This window comes from Rhinopithecus roxellana, chromosome 2 (genome assembly GCF_007565055.1).
Source record: "Rhinopithecus roxellana isolate Shanxi Qingling chromosome 2, ASM756505v1, whole genome shotgun sequence".
NCBI classification, from domain to species: Eukaryota; Metazoa; Chordata; class Mammalia; order Primates; family Cercopithecidae; genus Rhinopithecus; species Rhinopithecus roxellana.
In genome coordinates, this window is record NC_044550.1 from 183,803,406 (window position 1) to 183,821,587 (window position 18,182).

The 18,182-nt window shown below is 35.9% G+C and overlaps 1 protein-coding gene across 1 annotated transcript in view; it reads right to left on the reverse strand.

Moving 5' to 3' along the window:
* The window catches only part of SLC4A4 (solute carrier family 4 member 4), a 400,518-nt gene that overhangs the window by 97,714 nt on the left and 284,622 nt on the right, over positions 1-18,182 (reverse strand). Inside the window, exons 13-14 of the mRNA XM_010384086.2 lie at positions 14,711-14,844; positions 8,338-8,609 (exon numbers count right to left, since the gene is read on the reverse strand). Of these exons, the coding sequence (XP_010382388.1) occupies positions 8,338-8,609; positions 14,711-14,844 (406 nt within the window). The remainder of the gene's footprint in view (positions 1-8,337; positions 8,610-14,710; positions 14,845-18,182) is intronic.

Sequence of the window (18,182 nt, forward strand, 5' to 3'; positions counted from 1 at the left end):
GTGAGGTCAAGTGTAAGCAACAATTGGTCACTAAGGCCATAGCTGTCTGCTTTTATGTATAACCTAATACAATGTGGAGAAGGGAGTACTAGGATTGGGCTTGAATTCTGGACCCAGCAACTTCCGAGCACAGTACCCTTAAGCTCCCTCACCGCATAATCTTGAGGACTTACTTCCCACCTCTTGACCACATGTCCCTCATTTGTAAAACTGGATTTGAAACCAACTACCTCATAAGGTTACTGTGCAGATTAAATAACACAATATAGGCAAAATTGTAAACACAGTGTCCAGTATCAGGATAGATCTAAATAAATGGCAGCTAAGATTACTCCTAGCTTGACCTGCAGAAAGCAGACCTTGTCCCTGGGATGAATGCCAGCTATCTCTCAAGATTTATGTGATGGTTAAATATACATACATAATGTTATTAAGATATAGTTGATTAAAATCCCCTAGTAAAATGTCTGGTACTTGGATGGTACTTAATAAATATTAGTCTAATCTGAACCTGTGCCCCGAACATGGCTTCTTAGGGTTATAATAATGTGGCACTGATTAACCTGATGTGAACAAGAAAAACTTTTAAGACTATTTTCCATGATAATGAAACTTTAAAGTTTTATTCTGTTACATTTAAGAAATATCTTAAGGCAATTAAGTAACTAGAAAATAGATAAAGGATAAAATTAAATAAGCTCTGCCACATGGTCATGTCAGATTTATTTAAGGGTTCTGGATAACTTGAGCACACTAGTACCTTTTGATTAAGTCAAACACATATGCTTTTAATTCCTAGGTCAATAAAGGCAACAAAAGGTAAAAATGGCTTTTGAGGGAAGACAAAATAAATTAGGAAAACTGGGAGAAGTAGCTTATAGGGAAACTATTTGCCACTATCTCAATCTTAAGTCTTAAAACAGATAAAATCAGCAGTAAGTCTTTCTTTGTTTTTTCTTATTATCCTTTTAGTTTTCCCAAGTATCTTCAGCAAGCCTTAATGCTTGAGATTTTCACCACAACTAGGCAAGTTCAAGTTGCATATTCTTTAATCTACAGGCACTATTCACAAGTTCACCTACGATGTTGTGCTGGAAGTTAAAGAGCTGAGCTACTGTGGAGATATTAAGATGAATATATTTAAGCTGCATGGTGGCATGCACCTGTAGTCCTAGCTACTCAGGAGGCTGAGGTGGGAGGATCATTTGAGCCCAGCAGTTTGAAGTTGCACTGAGCTATGATCGTGCCACTACACTCCAGTTTGGGTGACAGAGCAAGACCCCACCAAAAAAAAAAAAAAAGATAGGTATATTTTGTCACCAATTTCACAAAAACTTCTCTCTCATACCCATCCATCATTACATTTTGGAGATATGTTATAGACATTACTGTGGGGAAACTTTTACAAATCTGCTTTTATATAAACCCAAAACTAGAGAATTTTCCAGGTCTGATGACAATCCCATTTTCTGATTCCTGCAAGCATTATGCAGAAATTGCTGAAACATAGGTTAAGACAGGAAAAGAAAACTAAAATGATGGGTCTCTTCCAAAATACTATTACCATAGATGACAAAATATCAACTGTGCCGGTAAAGGATTCTCACAAATGCAAGCCTGAGGGATGCTACAGCAGCAGAACTTGTACTTCCTTGTTTTACCATTAGTTTATGATTTAAACCTACTTCATAAAGAGGGAATGGCACACAATAAAAATAAAATCACATATATTATGATATAGTTCATGGAAGGTAAGTTAGGATGATCTTTATTTTCTAATTTTCTTTTAATGGGCTTTGTAATCATAAAACACATATTGACTATAATATGGGAACACAGGGGATGCAATCCAGTAGTTCTTTTCAATGGTTATAACATATTGGTGCACAGCCCTTATTAATATATTAGAAAAATTATGTAGAAACAAATGATGTTGAAACTCTAGTGACAACTATTTTAGAGCATCTAGAAGCCTCCTTATGCTGTGAATGACAAAAAGGTATGGAAATGGAAGCCATGGCTACTTCTAGTCATTAGGCTTGGTCTTACAGTTTCATACCAGGAAAATGGCCAACTTTTACTTGAAGATAATATACACAGGGATGCACTTGGTTCCTGAGAAAGAATTTACTCACCTTATTCATGCATCTATTATTAAGCATGTTCTCCTGGAACAGTCAACAATAAATCAATAAAATATATCCCTTTTGTTAACAATACAGTGTCTGTCCCTTTGAGGCTATTTTTCTTACTTTTATAGTTCATTATTTTTAGCAGTTTCTTTTCCCTCAGGATGTAAAACTGACACCTGGTCAGAAAATTTTCTTTGACCCTTTTCAAAATATTAATGTGCCTCGAGTATATAGTCACTGCAAGATTTACACATTAGGCAAACGAACAGAGGTATTAGAGTAGAAATTTATTTCTAAAGTTTGGATTAAACGAAACTCTCACTTTTGTTCATTCAAAAAGCAATTAACACTATTTAAAAAGACAATACATTTTATAATATGTGTGTGTGTATGTGTGTATCCTACTTCATTGCAAGTAGCACAATTCTTTTTTCTATTATTATACTTTAAATTCTGGGATACATGTGAAGAATGTGCAGGTTTGTTACACAGGTATACACGTGCCATAGTGGTCTGCTGCACCCATCAACTCGTTATTAGGTATTTCTCCTAATGCCATCCCTCCCCTTGCCCCCAACCCCCTGACAGGCCCCGGTGTGTGATGTTCTCCTCCTGTGCCCATATGTTCTCATTGTTCAACTCCCACTTATGAGAGAGAACACGTGGTGTTTGGTTTTCTGTTCCTGTGGTAGTTTGCTGAGAATGATGGTTTCCAGCTTCATCCATGTCCCTGCAAAGGACATGAACTCATTCTTTTTTATGGCTGCATAGTATTCCATGGTGTATATGTGCCACATTTTCTTTATCCAGTCTATCATTGATGGGCATTTGGGTTGGTTCCAAGTCTTTGCTATTGTGAATAGTGCTGCAATAAGCATACGTGTGCATGTGTCTTTATAGTACGATGTATAATCCTTTGGGTACATACCCAGTAATGGGATTGCTGGCTCAAATGGTATTTCTAGTTCTAGATCCTTGAGGAATCGCCACACTGTCTTCCACAATGGTTGAACTAATTTACGCTCCCACCAACACTGCAAAAGCATTTCTATTCCTCCACATCCTCTCCAGCATCTATTTCCTCACTTTTTAATGATTGCCATTCTAACCGGTCTGAAATGGTATCTCATTGTGGTTTTGATTTGCATTTCCCTAATGACCAGCAATAATGAGCTTTTTTTCATGTTTTTTGGCAGCATAAATTTCTTTTGAGAAGTGTCTGTTCACATCCTTTGCCTACTTTTTGATGGGGTTATTTTTTTTCTTGTAGATTCTGGATATCAGCCCTCGTCAGATGGATAGATTGCAAAAATTTTCTGCACAATTCTTAAAAAGCAGTGAATCAGGTCCTCAGAAAATGTTTGTTGATGAATGAATGAGAATTTTAAAAGCAGAGAGGACAGAAGAGAGAACAAGTGAAAGTTGGGGGGATGCCCAAGTTCTGTTCCCTATTTCCAAAATTCTAGTATTTACGTTTTTGAATAAATTAAACAGATTCCTCTTAGAAGAACTGAACACCTCGCCTCTAGGACTTTAAAGTCTTTTTCTTAATGACTATATATAGTATACAACACTTTTGTAGTCTCGAGATTCAATGGAATAGTATTAATTACTCTAACTACAATGCACTGAAGCCTTAACATTTTTTTTGTAAGTACAGTTTCAATGTTTCATATTTTTCTGTAACAGCACACTGGTTGTTAATTTTTGGGGAGAAGGCCGACTTGCAGTAGAAGCCTTGTTAGTATCTTTCCCTAGGAAAATTTATGGGAAAATTAAATGTTTGAAATCTTTAAAGAATACAACCATTATAAGATTAAACACACGGGGGCATCTTTTGTAGGACAGTGAGAAATACGAAAAAGAACAAATTTTTACTCAATGTCCATTAGGTGCCAAACAATTTTACATATACTATCTCATTTAACCTTTATAGTAACCTCTAAGAATAAGCACAGTTACTAACCCAGTTCAGAGATTATCAAACAAAGAGATTAAGTAATCAGCCTAGTTCAGGATAACAATGAAATTTAAACTCAGTTTTGTTTACTCTAAAGCACATAGTATTTACACTTTATCACATTAACATTTCTAAATTGGGATGTTGGTGATGAAATTAGATATTATGTATTATTCTTCAACTGGATATTTTTTAGTTCTCACTTTTGGCTTTTGAACTAAATTATCTTTTTTCTTACACACTCTGCTATGTAATCGTCGAAGTACAGTGGAAAATTTAACATCCCTTTCCTCTACTAATTAATAGCTATCCCATTTCTAAGAAAAGCAAATCTTAGCACAAAAACCACCCACGTATGGCATGTATCCACTCACACATGTCAAACTTTCTGACTGATTTTCCTACTAGCACTTGCAACTGAGCTTCCTTAGTTGCTCAGTAAACCTATGTGCATGACTTGGGTTACCAAGCAGTAGTTGGGAGTAAAATGAATGGAGAAAAAAGTGCATTTAGAAAAGAAAAATTAGGAAATGATTAGGCTTTCTGGAAGCAAGTGAGAAGTAAAAAGAAAAAAAGAGAAAAGGAAGTGTTACCTTGACAAAGCACACACATACAAAAAAGCCACAATATATTGTGGCCATGAAGAGAGGTTTCTTTAGTAATTAGTGGCCCCTATTTCCATTCTTGTAAAATCATTTCTCAGTTTGCAGGATCACGACTCCATCTGTGCAGTTGCTGGTTCACTGTTACATACTGTCCCAGTGTTGAAAAACAAGTCATACGCCAGTTTAAATATTATTGACTCATTGAATTATTTTACTAAGAGTGCATGTTGTGATGAAAGGCCAGTCTTTTGTTATTTTTAGAATACTTACTTGAGCTGTATATGCAACTGTATTATTCTCTCACTATCATCTTTCAGTTTGATATCAAGAAATACTAAATTTATGATGAATCTATCCAGTTTGCTACCAAAAAGCAGTAAGGTTATGGAGAAGTATTAACATTGTCAAAAAGTACTAAGGTTATGGGGGAGACACACAATCATTAATCTGATGGGGTTTTGTTAAATATGAAATTGTCATGAAAATGCAAATAACTATCCATTGCCTTTTTCCAAACCACAAACAGATTTCATCTCCATAGTTTCAAATAATTCTTCATATTCACATATATATCTTTCATGAGTACCAATAAGAGGTACAACCAACACTCTTGTTGCAAAATGGGCCAACTGCCCAACAATGTATGCCTAGAAGGAAGGATGACAAAGACAGGTCTGTTTATTCTGTTACTTACACTTCAAGGCTAAATACTAACCCTAAATTTTAAGGATCGGTAATAGCAATAATAATGGCAGCTAACAGTTGATTACTTATTACATATTAGAAACTGTCATAAGAATTTTATCTGTAATAGCGCTTCTTTTTCCTTCAAAATAAATCTATAAGGTAGGTACTATTATTAACCTTAGTTTACAGATTAGGAAGATGGGGCTAAGCTACCTTGGGAAAAGGAACTTGCTAAAAGTCATACATTTGGCCTTAGCCAAACCAGGACTTGAATATAGGATCTTCTGACTTAAAAGCCCTGTGACACTACTTTATTGGTACCAACTAGAGGTAGTAGGAATTGCCAGAGTCCTTCTGGACAACTTCCTAGTTACTCAGCACTGACTTTTTACACAACCTGGGAAAAACTGGACAAAGGAAAAGCTATCACCACTCATGCCAGCACTTGCCATGCAAGTATAAAATAGATTCCACCCTTAATGTCACTTTTTCAAAAAAAACAAAGATCCTTCTTAGAAGGAAGATTACATGTAAAACCATAGTACTTTTTATAATTTGAACACATTTAGATATGTCTTCCTTGGTTTCATGTTACCTTCTCTAACATCCAAATAATAAAACAACCAACACAAGTTTCCATTCGCCTCAGGTAGGTATGGGGTTGACATTAGATGGTTTTTTCTGTGTGACAGGTGTGCTGACAAAGCCCTCATCTGGCTTCATGAATACCTCAAAGTACTTTTTTTCCTTTAGAAAATCTTGGTGTATGATTACTCAAACCTATCTAAGAAGTCATAAATAAACGTATACATATATTTATATATAAATTAATAAATGTAAGGGAAGGCTGAAAATCTCACAATTAAATGTTTATAAAGCCAATGTTTTGAATACCTGGACTTCCCTGAAAGTCCAGATTGTATGGTTATTGGGAGTTTTATCCCCCTTCTCTCCTAGGAAGAGCTCCATATAGTTGAGTGACAGTAACATCTGTGTTTCTCTGGGGAGCACATTTAATTGATTCTAATAATAATATATATCATGGGTTGAGTGATATACATTGTGCTTGTTTCCAAGTACTTCTTAAATTATCAAATATTTCAAATCAGTATACAGCTGAACACTAGTTAGCTTTTAAAACTATATGGCATTCTTGTTAGTCTGAATCTTTAAATTTCTACTTTGTATATCTTTCTGCATTGCTTTTAAATATGGTTTTTATTTTAATGTGTGCTGATTTTTCTTAACACAAAAAGAATCCATGAGTGCAAAGTCCAACAATGCCCTAGCTTGTCATCAGTGTTACTGACTGCCTCATTGTGAGGGAAGTAGTGTTCTCTTTTTTCTCAATTCAAGACACATATTGGTCTTCTAAGACTTCTCCACCAATGTGGCAGAGAAGAATGAGTTGCATACCAAAATATCTAGGAACAATCTGAAACGGCACGCCACAAGCATAAAAACAATTTGTAGTATCTTGCTTATTTTTTAAATTCATGAGCATTCTGCATTCTAATCTATAACCATGTTAGTTTTATGGTAAACATTAAGAGCTTTTTCCTCAGAATCTATAAATCACAGTGGATACTGCATGAATGTGCCCCACATTTGTGTCCCAGCCCTTTGAACACTGCTATACTTCTGGTACTAAAAGACCTCAGTAAAAAGTATGGACTGCATATCAATTTTTATTTTAAGGGACACAGACCTGTAGCTAATTGCATAACCTAGGATCACCAGTGCTACTAACATTTAATTGTCTGACACAAATGCCTATCCCTTTTTCTGTTTCTTTTTTTTTTTTTTTTTTTTTTTGACAGGGTCTTGCTACCCTTCAGCCCCTTGAGTAGCTACAGGTGTGTGCCAGCACACTCAGCTGATTTTTCTATTTTTTGTAGGGACAGGGTTTCATAATGTTGCCCGGACTGGTCTCAACCTCCGAGCTCAAGCAATCCACCTGCCTCAGTCTCTCAAAGTGCTATACAAAGAATAATATAGATATTAATTCCTTGCAAATACTGCAGTTTGAGTTAATTTCAAAATTACAGGCAAGAGACACTGCACCCAGTCCCTATTCCTTTTTATACGAGAGAAGATTGAAAACAACTTCCCTCAAAGTAAATCCTTTTTTGAAACGCCTTTCATATTATAAAATGGAATTTTATCATGGGATTACTCCAAGAAAGAATTCCAAAGACCAAGCTGAACATTTTTTTGTGTGTGTGTGTGAAAAACTTACGATATCAACTCATGTTTGATATGATAGATTTTAAAGGGCTAAGATATAGAGAATCACATTCCTTTCCAGGAATTACTTTTGTTTTTATGTCCTTCTGGACTCTAGAATATAAATCTACTCTTAGAACATCACATTCCTTCTTTCGTTTCTTCTTCTCTCTTCCTTTCTTTTCTTATTTGTCTAGCAGAGATAAACTATAAAATTCTACCACTAGGCAATTCCAATCTGAATTTCTTTTTTCTTAATTTAATGCTTCAAATTGTCTGAATGGGTTAGTATCTTTTTCTTCTATAAGCTTAAAATCATGTATTAAAAGTTTACTTAAAGGAAGAGATTCCTACACCAATAAAGAAGCAGCAGAGGATAAGTTTGTTACATATTTATATCTGTTAATACATGTATCCAGGTTTCCCCACTTATAAAATCAAGAATAATGTACACATGAATTCCTTGCAAATCCCACAGTTTGAGTTAATTTCAAAATATTGAGTTGGTTATTTTCACATTCCAGAGCTCCTGGTCTCCTTCCTGGTTGAATCATCCAGCTAAAATACCTTAGGCAACGAGACGTCAAATTCAGTAGCACAGTTTGTCAGACAAAAAACAAGACTAATTCCTGAGGACCATGACAGCATGTTGAAAATTTGCAAGCATGGAGCCTACACCTTCCTCTAAATACAAAGCAAGCATAAACACGAACTGTGATGCCCTCACCTGGGTCAGGTGGCACACAGGCACAGGAAAAGAGAGTGTTGTAGCCCACTTTGAAGTTGGAGTTGATGGGATAGTAATCTGCAAGCTTGATCATCTTCTTGAAAGCATCATAGATAAAGATGAAGCTAATCAGAGAAGAAAAGCCCTCCTCCGTGAAACGTGTGAAGTATTGAACCAAGAAGCTGGCATCAGTGGCTACCAAAACGAGACACAGGAAGGCGGACCACAGGCCAATCCAAAGGCGAAACTCCAAATAGTCAAAATCATTGTCCCTGGAAAAAAGAAAGAAAGGTGTTTAGATCCCTCCTCCTTGGAACACAAAGAATAATATAAAACTACCAAATGTCTACAGAAAGATTGACAAAAATACAAGATCACCTTTAGCCACTAAACGTGAAACTATATTTCAGCCAGAAAGCACTAAGTTTAAGAATTTAGTCTAATGATACAATTTCAAAACAATAAAAGTTTGAGGAAAACACATTCAAAGTAGTTGTATCATTTATATGTGAAAACCTTATTATTTTTCTCATTCAAAAAATATGGTCCCTACCTTCCTAGACTTTATAGAGTAAATAATTTGCAAACCTAACACTGGTACTTAGTATGTGTTCAATAAATGTTTGTATGAGCTTTATGGGTTCATAAAGACACTAAGATCAACATGTTTTCTGTCACTATGCCATCACAGTCTACTGAGGGAAACAAATCGATAAATGTATCACACTATAAAATACTAAGTGATAATGTTACAGAAGAAGGAGTAACTACTTCTAGTTGGAAGGAAAGAGGAAGTTGCAGAAAAAATTCAAGGTGTTCAAGGATAAGTAGTAGAAACTTTCTGGACAGATCAGAGAGAGCAAGGCCGGGAAGAGGAAAAAGTAGTTAAAAAGATAACATGGCACAAGATGGCCTGTACTGCTCACTGTGTGTGGACAGACTGCCACCAACATGAGGTGGAATTAGAAATATGAGCTGTCATCAGATCAAGAAAGGCTGTCTTGCCATGCTACTGCCAGACCCTTCCACTTCTTATGAAGCTTATGAAGCTTGCCCACAGATCTGATATTCTTCTGCTGAAGCTGGGTGTGAAGCATGTTGAGACCAACATCCTTCTGTGTTTGTCCAACAGCAGACTTAGAATAGGCTACTTCTATCTCAGGAGATCACTGTCTTTTGAGGCCTTTTCCATTTCTTACAACTGAATTATTAATAGTTTAAGATTCACAACTCTGAAAGGATGGGTCATGTGTTAATGTCCTACCATTTTATACTGATTCCTTTAAAAGTATGTGGAGAGTGCTTTATAATGATTTTTTAAACTCAATTTATTTGTGATGAAAAAGCGGGTAGTAGTATGTATTACTTGCAAGAGAATAAGAAAAAAGTCAAGGATTGTGCATGCTGGACACTCTAGAACCTTGCTTTTGGACAATGAGTTTCTGATAACTGCTGATGATATATCTTAAAACTTCCCCACAGGCAATCAACTCGCCACCTTTACCAGCACCAACCCAATCTTACCCAACCCACAGGTAAGTTTTTGCCTGATACACACCCCCTCATTGATATCCTTACTGATATCTATACTTGCCTTACTGAAAGCCATTTTCCATACCACAGCCAAAATTATCATTTTTAATGAAAGTTTAATGAAACACCCCAGCTTAAAATCTTTCAATAGCTTTCCATTGCCCTTAGAATAAAATTCAAATTCTTTATCTAGCACCGTGCCTGGCACATAGAAAGTGCCCAATAAAGACTTGCAGGATGAATAAATGCATGTCTGTACTTAAGACTTGCCTGAGACAGTTACTGACACTGACCTATGAACTATATCTCATGCAACCAAGATATGACTGTTCCTATGATAGCTAAAAATTATAGAATATTAAAATTTCAAGTTCTTTAGGTACTGTGATGATTAGTTTTATGTCCTGACCAGGCTACCAAGTGCCTAGACATTTGGTCAAATATTATTCTGGGTGTTTCTGTTAGGGTGTTTTTGGAGAAATAAACATACAAATTGGTGGGCTTTGAGTAAAGCAGATCACCCTCCATAGTATGTGGGGTGGGGTGGGTGGGTGGGGGGACTCTCATCCAATCAGTTGCAGGCCTGACTAAAACAAAAAAGATTGACCTTCCCCAGGGCAGCAGAGAATTCTCCAGCAGACTGCCTTTGAACTTCTGCAACATCAGCTCTTCCTGGTTCTACAGCAGACAGCCTTCAGACTCAAACTGGATCATTGGCTCCCCTGGGTCTCCAGCCTGCCAGCCTTCTCAGCCTCTATAATTGCATGAGCCAACTCTTTATAATAAATCTACACACACACTCACATTTTATGGGTTCTGTTTCTCTGGAGAACACTGGCTAATACAGACACCAATCTGTCAAATTACGTCTCATTTTATAGGTAAGGACACCAAGACCAACGGAAGTTAAATCATTTATCCAACATTAAGGTTTTAATGACAGAGCTTGACCAGAAGCCAAATCTCTTGATTCTTAGGTGTTCGTTTTAAAAACTATAGCATGGTTCCCCATCTGATTTGTATTTAGCTCTAGATAGGGTGAATATTAAAGTCATTGTCCTTTGTTTCTCTCTTCTTATCTAATCACGCAATTGAAATACATTACCGAAGAAGGAGATTATTAATACTGGGGTAAGTTATCTTCAATAGACTTTATGGGATCCTTCTGAAGATAACTTTTACTTTCCTTTGCAGTTTGCTTTATGTCCAGAACACCACTGCTTTAATCCTATGCATGTCTATGTGAGATAAGTAAACTATAGAAAAAATTGAGTTCTAGAAATTTCAGATAATTTACATTATCATACAATGAGTCAGTGTCAGAAAAACAACTAAGAAACACAGTTTTGTTACTTCTGAGCCAACACACTTTTTCCCTATAATAAAAATTTTAAACAACTACTTAGTTTTGCTACCCTAGCAAGAAGATGAAAGAGCAATCTTGATTTGTTCTAGGAATGCTAGTAGTTGTTTATAGATTTAATGTTTACAGGATAGGATGAGAAACAAATCCATTAGCTAATGGTTAGGAACAACATTACTTTGGGTACAAAGGAAAAGATACATGTATAAACTTAAACCTAAGAATCTAAACAATATACTAAACTAGTTGCTTTAAAAGACTTAAGCAATCCTAGAGTAGTTCAACAAGAATGACCCAAATAAAGTCAATAAAACCAATGGCACTTCATTATGAAAGTGATATGTGCAGAGCATCAAAAGAAAGAGGAATAAGAAATGAGAAAAATTTAAATAAGTTGATCATCAGTAATGACTACAGTAAAATGGTATTATTACATCCAATAAATTCCCTTGGTGCCAAATTTAAATAGCAATTAAGTTTTAAAAAGCAACAGGAAATGCTATTAAGAGACCAAAGAAGAAATTATGGTGAATTAGAAGGAAAAAATAGAGTCATATCGTTATGGCACCACTCAGTGTTCCTAGATATTTTGAGTCATAGTTTCTCAGTAGCATAAAACCAAGAATACAGATAAACCGAAGAAGTCACATCTGAAATATGCTACAGAAATTAATGTGCAGCCACTGACAAAGAAATATAAACTCCCTAAAAGAATACATCCAGTAATACCATGGAAGAATTAAAAATTTGAAGGCTTAAAAGTAAACTGTTTAAAGAATATAGGAAAAAAAATACTGAATGACCAAATGATAATAATACAAGTTAAAATTCAATCTTAATTGTGAAGTTTTTATATAGCTTAGAACACATTGTTGAAACATCTTTCAGATTCCTCACTCAAGTAAAAAGAAGGAATCTAATTATTATTGTGATAAAATGTGTAAAAATAATACAAAACAGATTGCAGAATTTGGGAAATAAAACTACAAGTGTCCTTTGAAAAGCTGTGAGCTATTTTCTTCCTTCTATTACTGATTTTAAGAGATGGCAGCATATCATTCATATTCCTTTAAAATAATTCTCCAGTTTACAGGGCAAATATCAAAACCTCAGAAATAAATCCATTATTATACAGAGTTTGAGTCCAGTGAACCTACAAAGCAAGGATCTACCTATTCTTCAACAGTGGTAAAACATGTTGGGGAAAATCTGGGCAAGACAAAGTAAAATAGTTCTTAACTGAAGGACTTTTTCAGGTCTCTTGCATGCTAAAGTCTAAAGTGAATTACCAAGAGGCGGGTATACAGTATACAGCACTTCCCAGACTTACTGGGACCACAGAAGCTTTTTATCATGGAGCGTGGAATAAGACAGTAATTGATGAAACACACTTTGGGAAACAGTGATCTACCCAAGTATTTTGTATCTAGACAGAATATTATCACTGCAGGTGCTATTACACAAACAAATGATATAGCATTGTGATTAAAATAATGCTTGCCACATATTACTCAGTGATGGATTTAAAGCATGGCTTCTCAAATGTTTCTTGTATATTTACAACTGTTATGAAATAAATCACTTGGAACTATGTTATGTTACCAATTATGATGAAAAAAAGGAGAATGTGAAAGGAACTTGCTTAGCATAAAGAAATAATCTGTATCTCACAATTACTTAAAACAAACTGGGATGCAAACATTTTCTGTAGATTAAGGCTCTGATCACATTTCAACCAATAAATCTTTCTGCAAAGTTTGTGCATGTTTGTTCCTGTTTATAGTACATCCTTGTTTAATCTTTCTACAAAGGCTTTCTTGTCTCACACAATGTTTCCTTAAACATATAAAAACTGTTTGACTCTTTCTATAAACTGACATGAATAAAATTCTTGCCAATGTTCTGAGAATTATGATAGAGAAGGGATTTATAATAATAATTACCTACCGAAAACTCACAACATTACTTAATATTTGGAACTTTTTACATTCTCAAAAGACTCCCGCTGATGTCCTCAACCCTGTTTTCAAAAAAACTGGTTTTAAATCTTCATTCCCGCCTCCATCCTATGACTATTTTTGATAACACACACACTTTTAAAGGCTATATGTGAGTCCGTTAAGTCCATGATGTACTATGAAGGTAATGACAATTCTAAAATTAAAATCCTAAAAATGTATAACAATATAAGACTATGGGAATGCTGACAAGGAATGCCAGCAAGGCATGAGACATTCTTCAATCTACCTAAGGATTGAGATCTGCCAGTAAAGGCGATTCTCTCTTAGAGGTATCAACTACATTAGAAAGAGGGTGGAAGACCCAATCTGATTTTGAATCTATTTGTGTATTAATGTGGCCACTTGGATAATTCACTTAACTCATTTTTCCCCTTCTTAAAATGATCTATCAATTTCTAAAAGAAAATGCTGATATCATAATTATAATGCCCATTAGAAATGTCTAGTGATTCCTGAAGAGACTTGGACTCTGGAGTCAGAAAGCAGGAATTCATATCCCAGCCCCACCAATGACTTGTGATGTAATATTAGGCAATTTGCTTATTGTTCCTGTGCTTACTTTTTCATCTATAAATCAGGATGTGGTCCCTACCTCACAGGATTGCTGTAAGAATTAAATGAGTTAGTACATATATTAGGATAATACTTGGTACATGATCAACTCTCAATAAATGTTAGGTATTTATTCAGCTGAGTTTTGGAAGCTATCTTTAGTTAAGAACATGAAACTGGGGTGAAGAGCAGTGGATTAAGTAAAGAGCGTCCTGTCTATTTCATTATTGAATGATGTGAACTTAATCAATTTAATTTCTCTAGCATGTCAGTCAGGATCATGGCAGGAAATAGAAGGCATTCTGAAGTAACAACAAATGGCAAGGCACTCAGGGACCATCAACAGCAGGAAGCCACTACTAACTTCAGGCTTGAAAAGGCCAAGGAAGGAATAGAGTTACCAGAGCACGGTGAGGGCTAGAGTCAAGGTGGATGAGCCACCTGACAGGGGCTGAAGTCCTCAGGGATAAGCACTGCCAGAATGCTGTGCTAAAACAAAGACGGTGAGCTGGGGAAAGGCAGACATACTCAGGCCTGTCTCTCTCTCTCTTCCCGTCCTGTTGGTGCTCCCTATTAGCCAAACCCAAGAGGAAGCCAGAAGGCAAAGGGGCATGGGTGTTGCTGTCCACAGGCATCAGCCCCTAGAGCATAGGGCAGGACAACAGGAAAGAGAAAAAGTGGGAAGGGAGCAAAGACTCACACGACGTAACAGTCTCAGTCGAATCACACCTGACACAAGTGGTGACTACCTAATTGCTAAGATCCTTTCACCTCTCACATCTGAACATTCCAGTATTCTAAGTGATTTTTAGATCTGCCTAATCACTATTCTATGCTCTATCTAGCCTATAAAGGTTCTACAAATAAGCAATTCTAATTAGCAATTAAATATGTATGTACATACTTGCTGAAATTAAATAGAAGCCTCTCAAAAACCAGGACAGGTCCAGTGCTGCTCAGAATAGTGAGTGGTTGACCAGCAAAAAGGCAAAAGATGGCTCCAGAGACAGCAGTGCCTAGGAAACTCTCCAACACGCCCTAAAATAAAGAAAATATAGATGTTAAATGAAACACGTCTTTTTTTTTCTCATTTGTGATGTCACTAGGCAAACAAAGCCATGTGAATATACTATTAGGAGGGTCTTAACATATAAAGAATGAAGAACAAAGGCTCTTACCAATATGCATATTGCCACCATTTATTTCACCTTACATACAATTTAGTCATTGTTCCCTACTCCAAGGGTCGACCTGCTCTAAAGCACTGTAATTACTATGACGGCTGGTGTGTAGAAGGCAAAAGGTGGCTCTGATCCTTACTAAAATACTACCTGAAGCTTCTACACAAAAAAATCAAATGGTTAGAAGTGACTTGGTATTTTTGGTGGCATTTTCCTCTTTGTGGTTCCCTTCAGTGTTTTAGCCTGATTTCACCTTGCACATAGTAGGCACTTATAAGTAGCTATCTTTTATGCACAAAAGCTACTTTTTTTCCCCTAGAGAAACACCTTTGAAGTAGAGAGGGGCACAAAGGGGACCAAAAAAGTGATCTGTCCTCCATTCTGCAATTTCTAAAACACCAATTTCAAAAGACATTCTCATTACATTTTCAGTGTCCAATGTAAACTTATATAAAAGCTTCAATTAACTATTTCTAGAGAAAATATATGTGCTGGAACATAAACAGGTAGTCTTTTATGGCCACATTTCCTTTTAGTTACATCTCTGGAAATCGACCCATTATTTTCGTTTAGCATAAATAAAACAAAGGATGTCAACAAGGATCATCAATGATGTCAACAAGGATCACTGACTTACAAAACTGTCCTAACTTTCCTAATCATGTCACTCAGGACCAATGCTTTCAAGGATGACAAACTAGCCTGTTTCCTATATTTTTCATTATTTCAAACTTTAGTTATCAGTTTAGTTAGTAGTTAGGTTGGTGCAAAAGTAATCGTCGTTTTTGCCATTAAAGTAATTAAAGTAATGGCAAAAACTACACGATTACTTTTGTACCAACCTATAGACAAGCACATGTGTATTTGTAGGAAGGTTCTTTGTAGACATAAAATAATATTTTATGAAGACATGATTTTTAAACATAAAAAGATGACAGAAACCCTTTATTCTATACATGAAGCTATAAATCTGAATATTAAAATTTGCAAAATAAAACATTTTCAAATGATTAAAGAAATTCTATAGCTTTAGAGGACACAACAATATATTCAGCGGTAGACAAAACAGTGGAGCAAAATCATGTGATCTCTTGGTATAGGAAGAGTTCTCTCTTCAATTAAACAATAAATTACCTGTTCTTAGAAGTATGATTTATGTCACATAAAATAAGCCTTTTAATTGAAACCACCCCCTGACTGGAGCAGAGTGGATTTCTGGGGAATCTGCAGTGCCCCTCAGTCGTTTCCTGTGACCCTCAACCCCCGAGTTAACCTATCCATCTGTCAACCTCACTAGGCCACCTCTTACCACTGTCCCAAAAGTTTTCCAGCAACTTCTCATTCACTTATCATTTTTAAAGAAAATACAATATACATAAAATGATTATGAAGAAATTGATTTTCAAATCAACTTACAAAACTTAAACACAGTAAGTTCCACTCAAAAGCTTAGGAGATCATTGTTACAATAATTACTCAAAATATTTCGTACACTACTTCAGAGACAGCAACATTCTCCGCTGACTGACACTAGCAGTACCACATGCTTCTTTTTTAAGGATAGAATTCAATTCAGAAAACAAATGAAAATCCTTTAGAGCAGCACTAGACAATAATGGAGTTGGGATGACGGTGGATAAAAAACAAGAGGTGACAATTAAGTAGTTAAGACTGGTTTATCTCATGGCAAATACACACACTCTGAAAAAAATCCAGAAGAAGTCCAGTTCATGCAGAAGTCTAGGTTTTTTTTTTTTTTTTTTTTTTTATACTTTAAGTTCTAGGGTACATGTGCATAACGTGCAGATTTGTTACATATGTATACTTATGCCATGTTGGTGTTTGAAGCCTGGCAGCAAGGTCTCATAAGGACTTCCATTTACATGGATGTAGGTCCAGCACATGGTTGAAGGGTGCCATCTCATTATTTATCGCCATTCCACAGAGAGACTATCTTGCTCATTCTTCCTCACAGGGACAGAAACCAGAATAACAAGGAAGGGCAGCAGAACCAAGATGTATTTATGCAGAGAAGCCAGAAAAGGTTCTCCTAGACCAACAAATAGCATTTACCTTGATTTCTTAAACATTCAGACATTGAGATTCAGGGGAGTTAAGTGATATGAACAAATTCACATTCAATGTGACATAAGTCTTCGGGTCTTTAGTGTATGTACTTGCCCAACCAGACTTCACCCCCTGTAAGGATAAAAGGTGTACCATAGGCTGGGATTTCAACCCTTGTGCATAGACAGTGGGCTTTCTATGTCTTTATAATTTATCTTTCTTTTTTTACAACTTACACCAGTGTGTACATAAGATGAAAGGTAGAAACTTGAATGCTTCCTGTGGCAGGACAAGCTATCTCTGGGTGCATGTGATAGGCAGATACACTACAACATTCTTTATCAAGCAAGGAGTGATATTTCTTATCACTGCTATGGGATCAAGACAGCACTGACTGAATGTAAGGGAGAATATAAAGGGGAAAGGAGCAACTCAAAAGGAGAGATTTTTGCATTCTCTACTTGATTTGACACAGCTACTAATCTTGGGGAGGATAAGAACAGGGTTTTCTGGCATCATCCATGTTTCTCTTTCTCTCATCATGCTATCCACCATCTCTACATGTGGTCTGTAGGCATTCAGCAAATGCTAAAGGAACCAAGAAGCAAGGCCCAAATCATACTCCAGGTTCCACCTATCAAAGGTCAACAGGCGTTGTTGCTCATTCAGTAAAGATAACAACCAATTTCTTCCAGAAAACCACTTTAATTTATGGAAACCATACAACTGTTAAAAGGCAGATTATTTTTATTTCAGTACTTGATCCTTTGGTAAGTACTACAGTTTCCATTCTGTTGCTGACAATCTTGAAACAGAGACAGGTGATTTATTATACACACTGCACTGGAAACTTGCTTAAATTTAGAGATGTTTCCAGTATTTCTGAGAAAAGAACTATTTGACATTTTCCTCTTCACAATACAGAAATTTAAAAAATAATATCAATGAATAACTCTAGTTTAACTGTAACTAAAGTTTAAAGCAATTTACAAGGTGAACTATCAGAAATCTCTTTGCTGATTTATTATATTCAGTGTTCGCTGATACAAAAAGGTAAACAATGTGTGGATATGTGTATTTTTAAAAGCCATAACTCATAAAGGCATTTCTACACCTGATTTCTCAGAG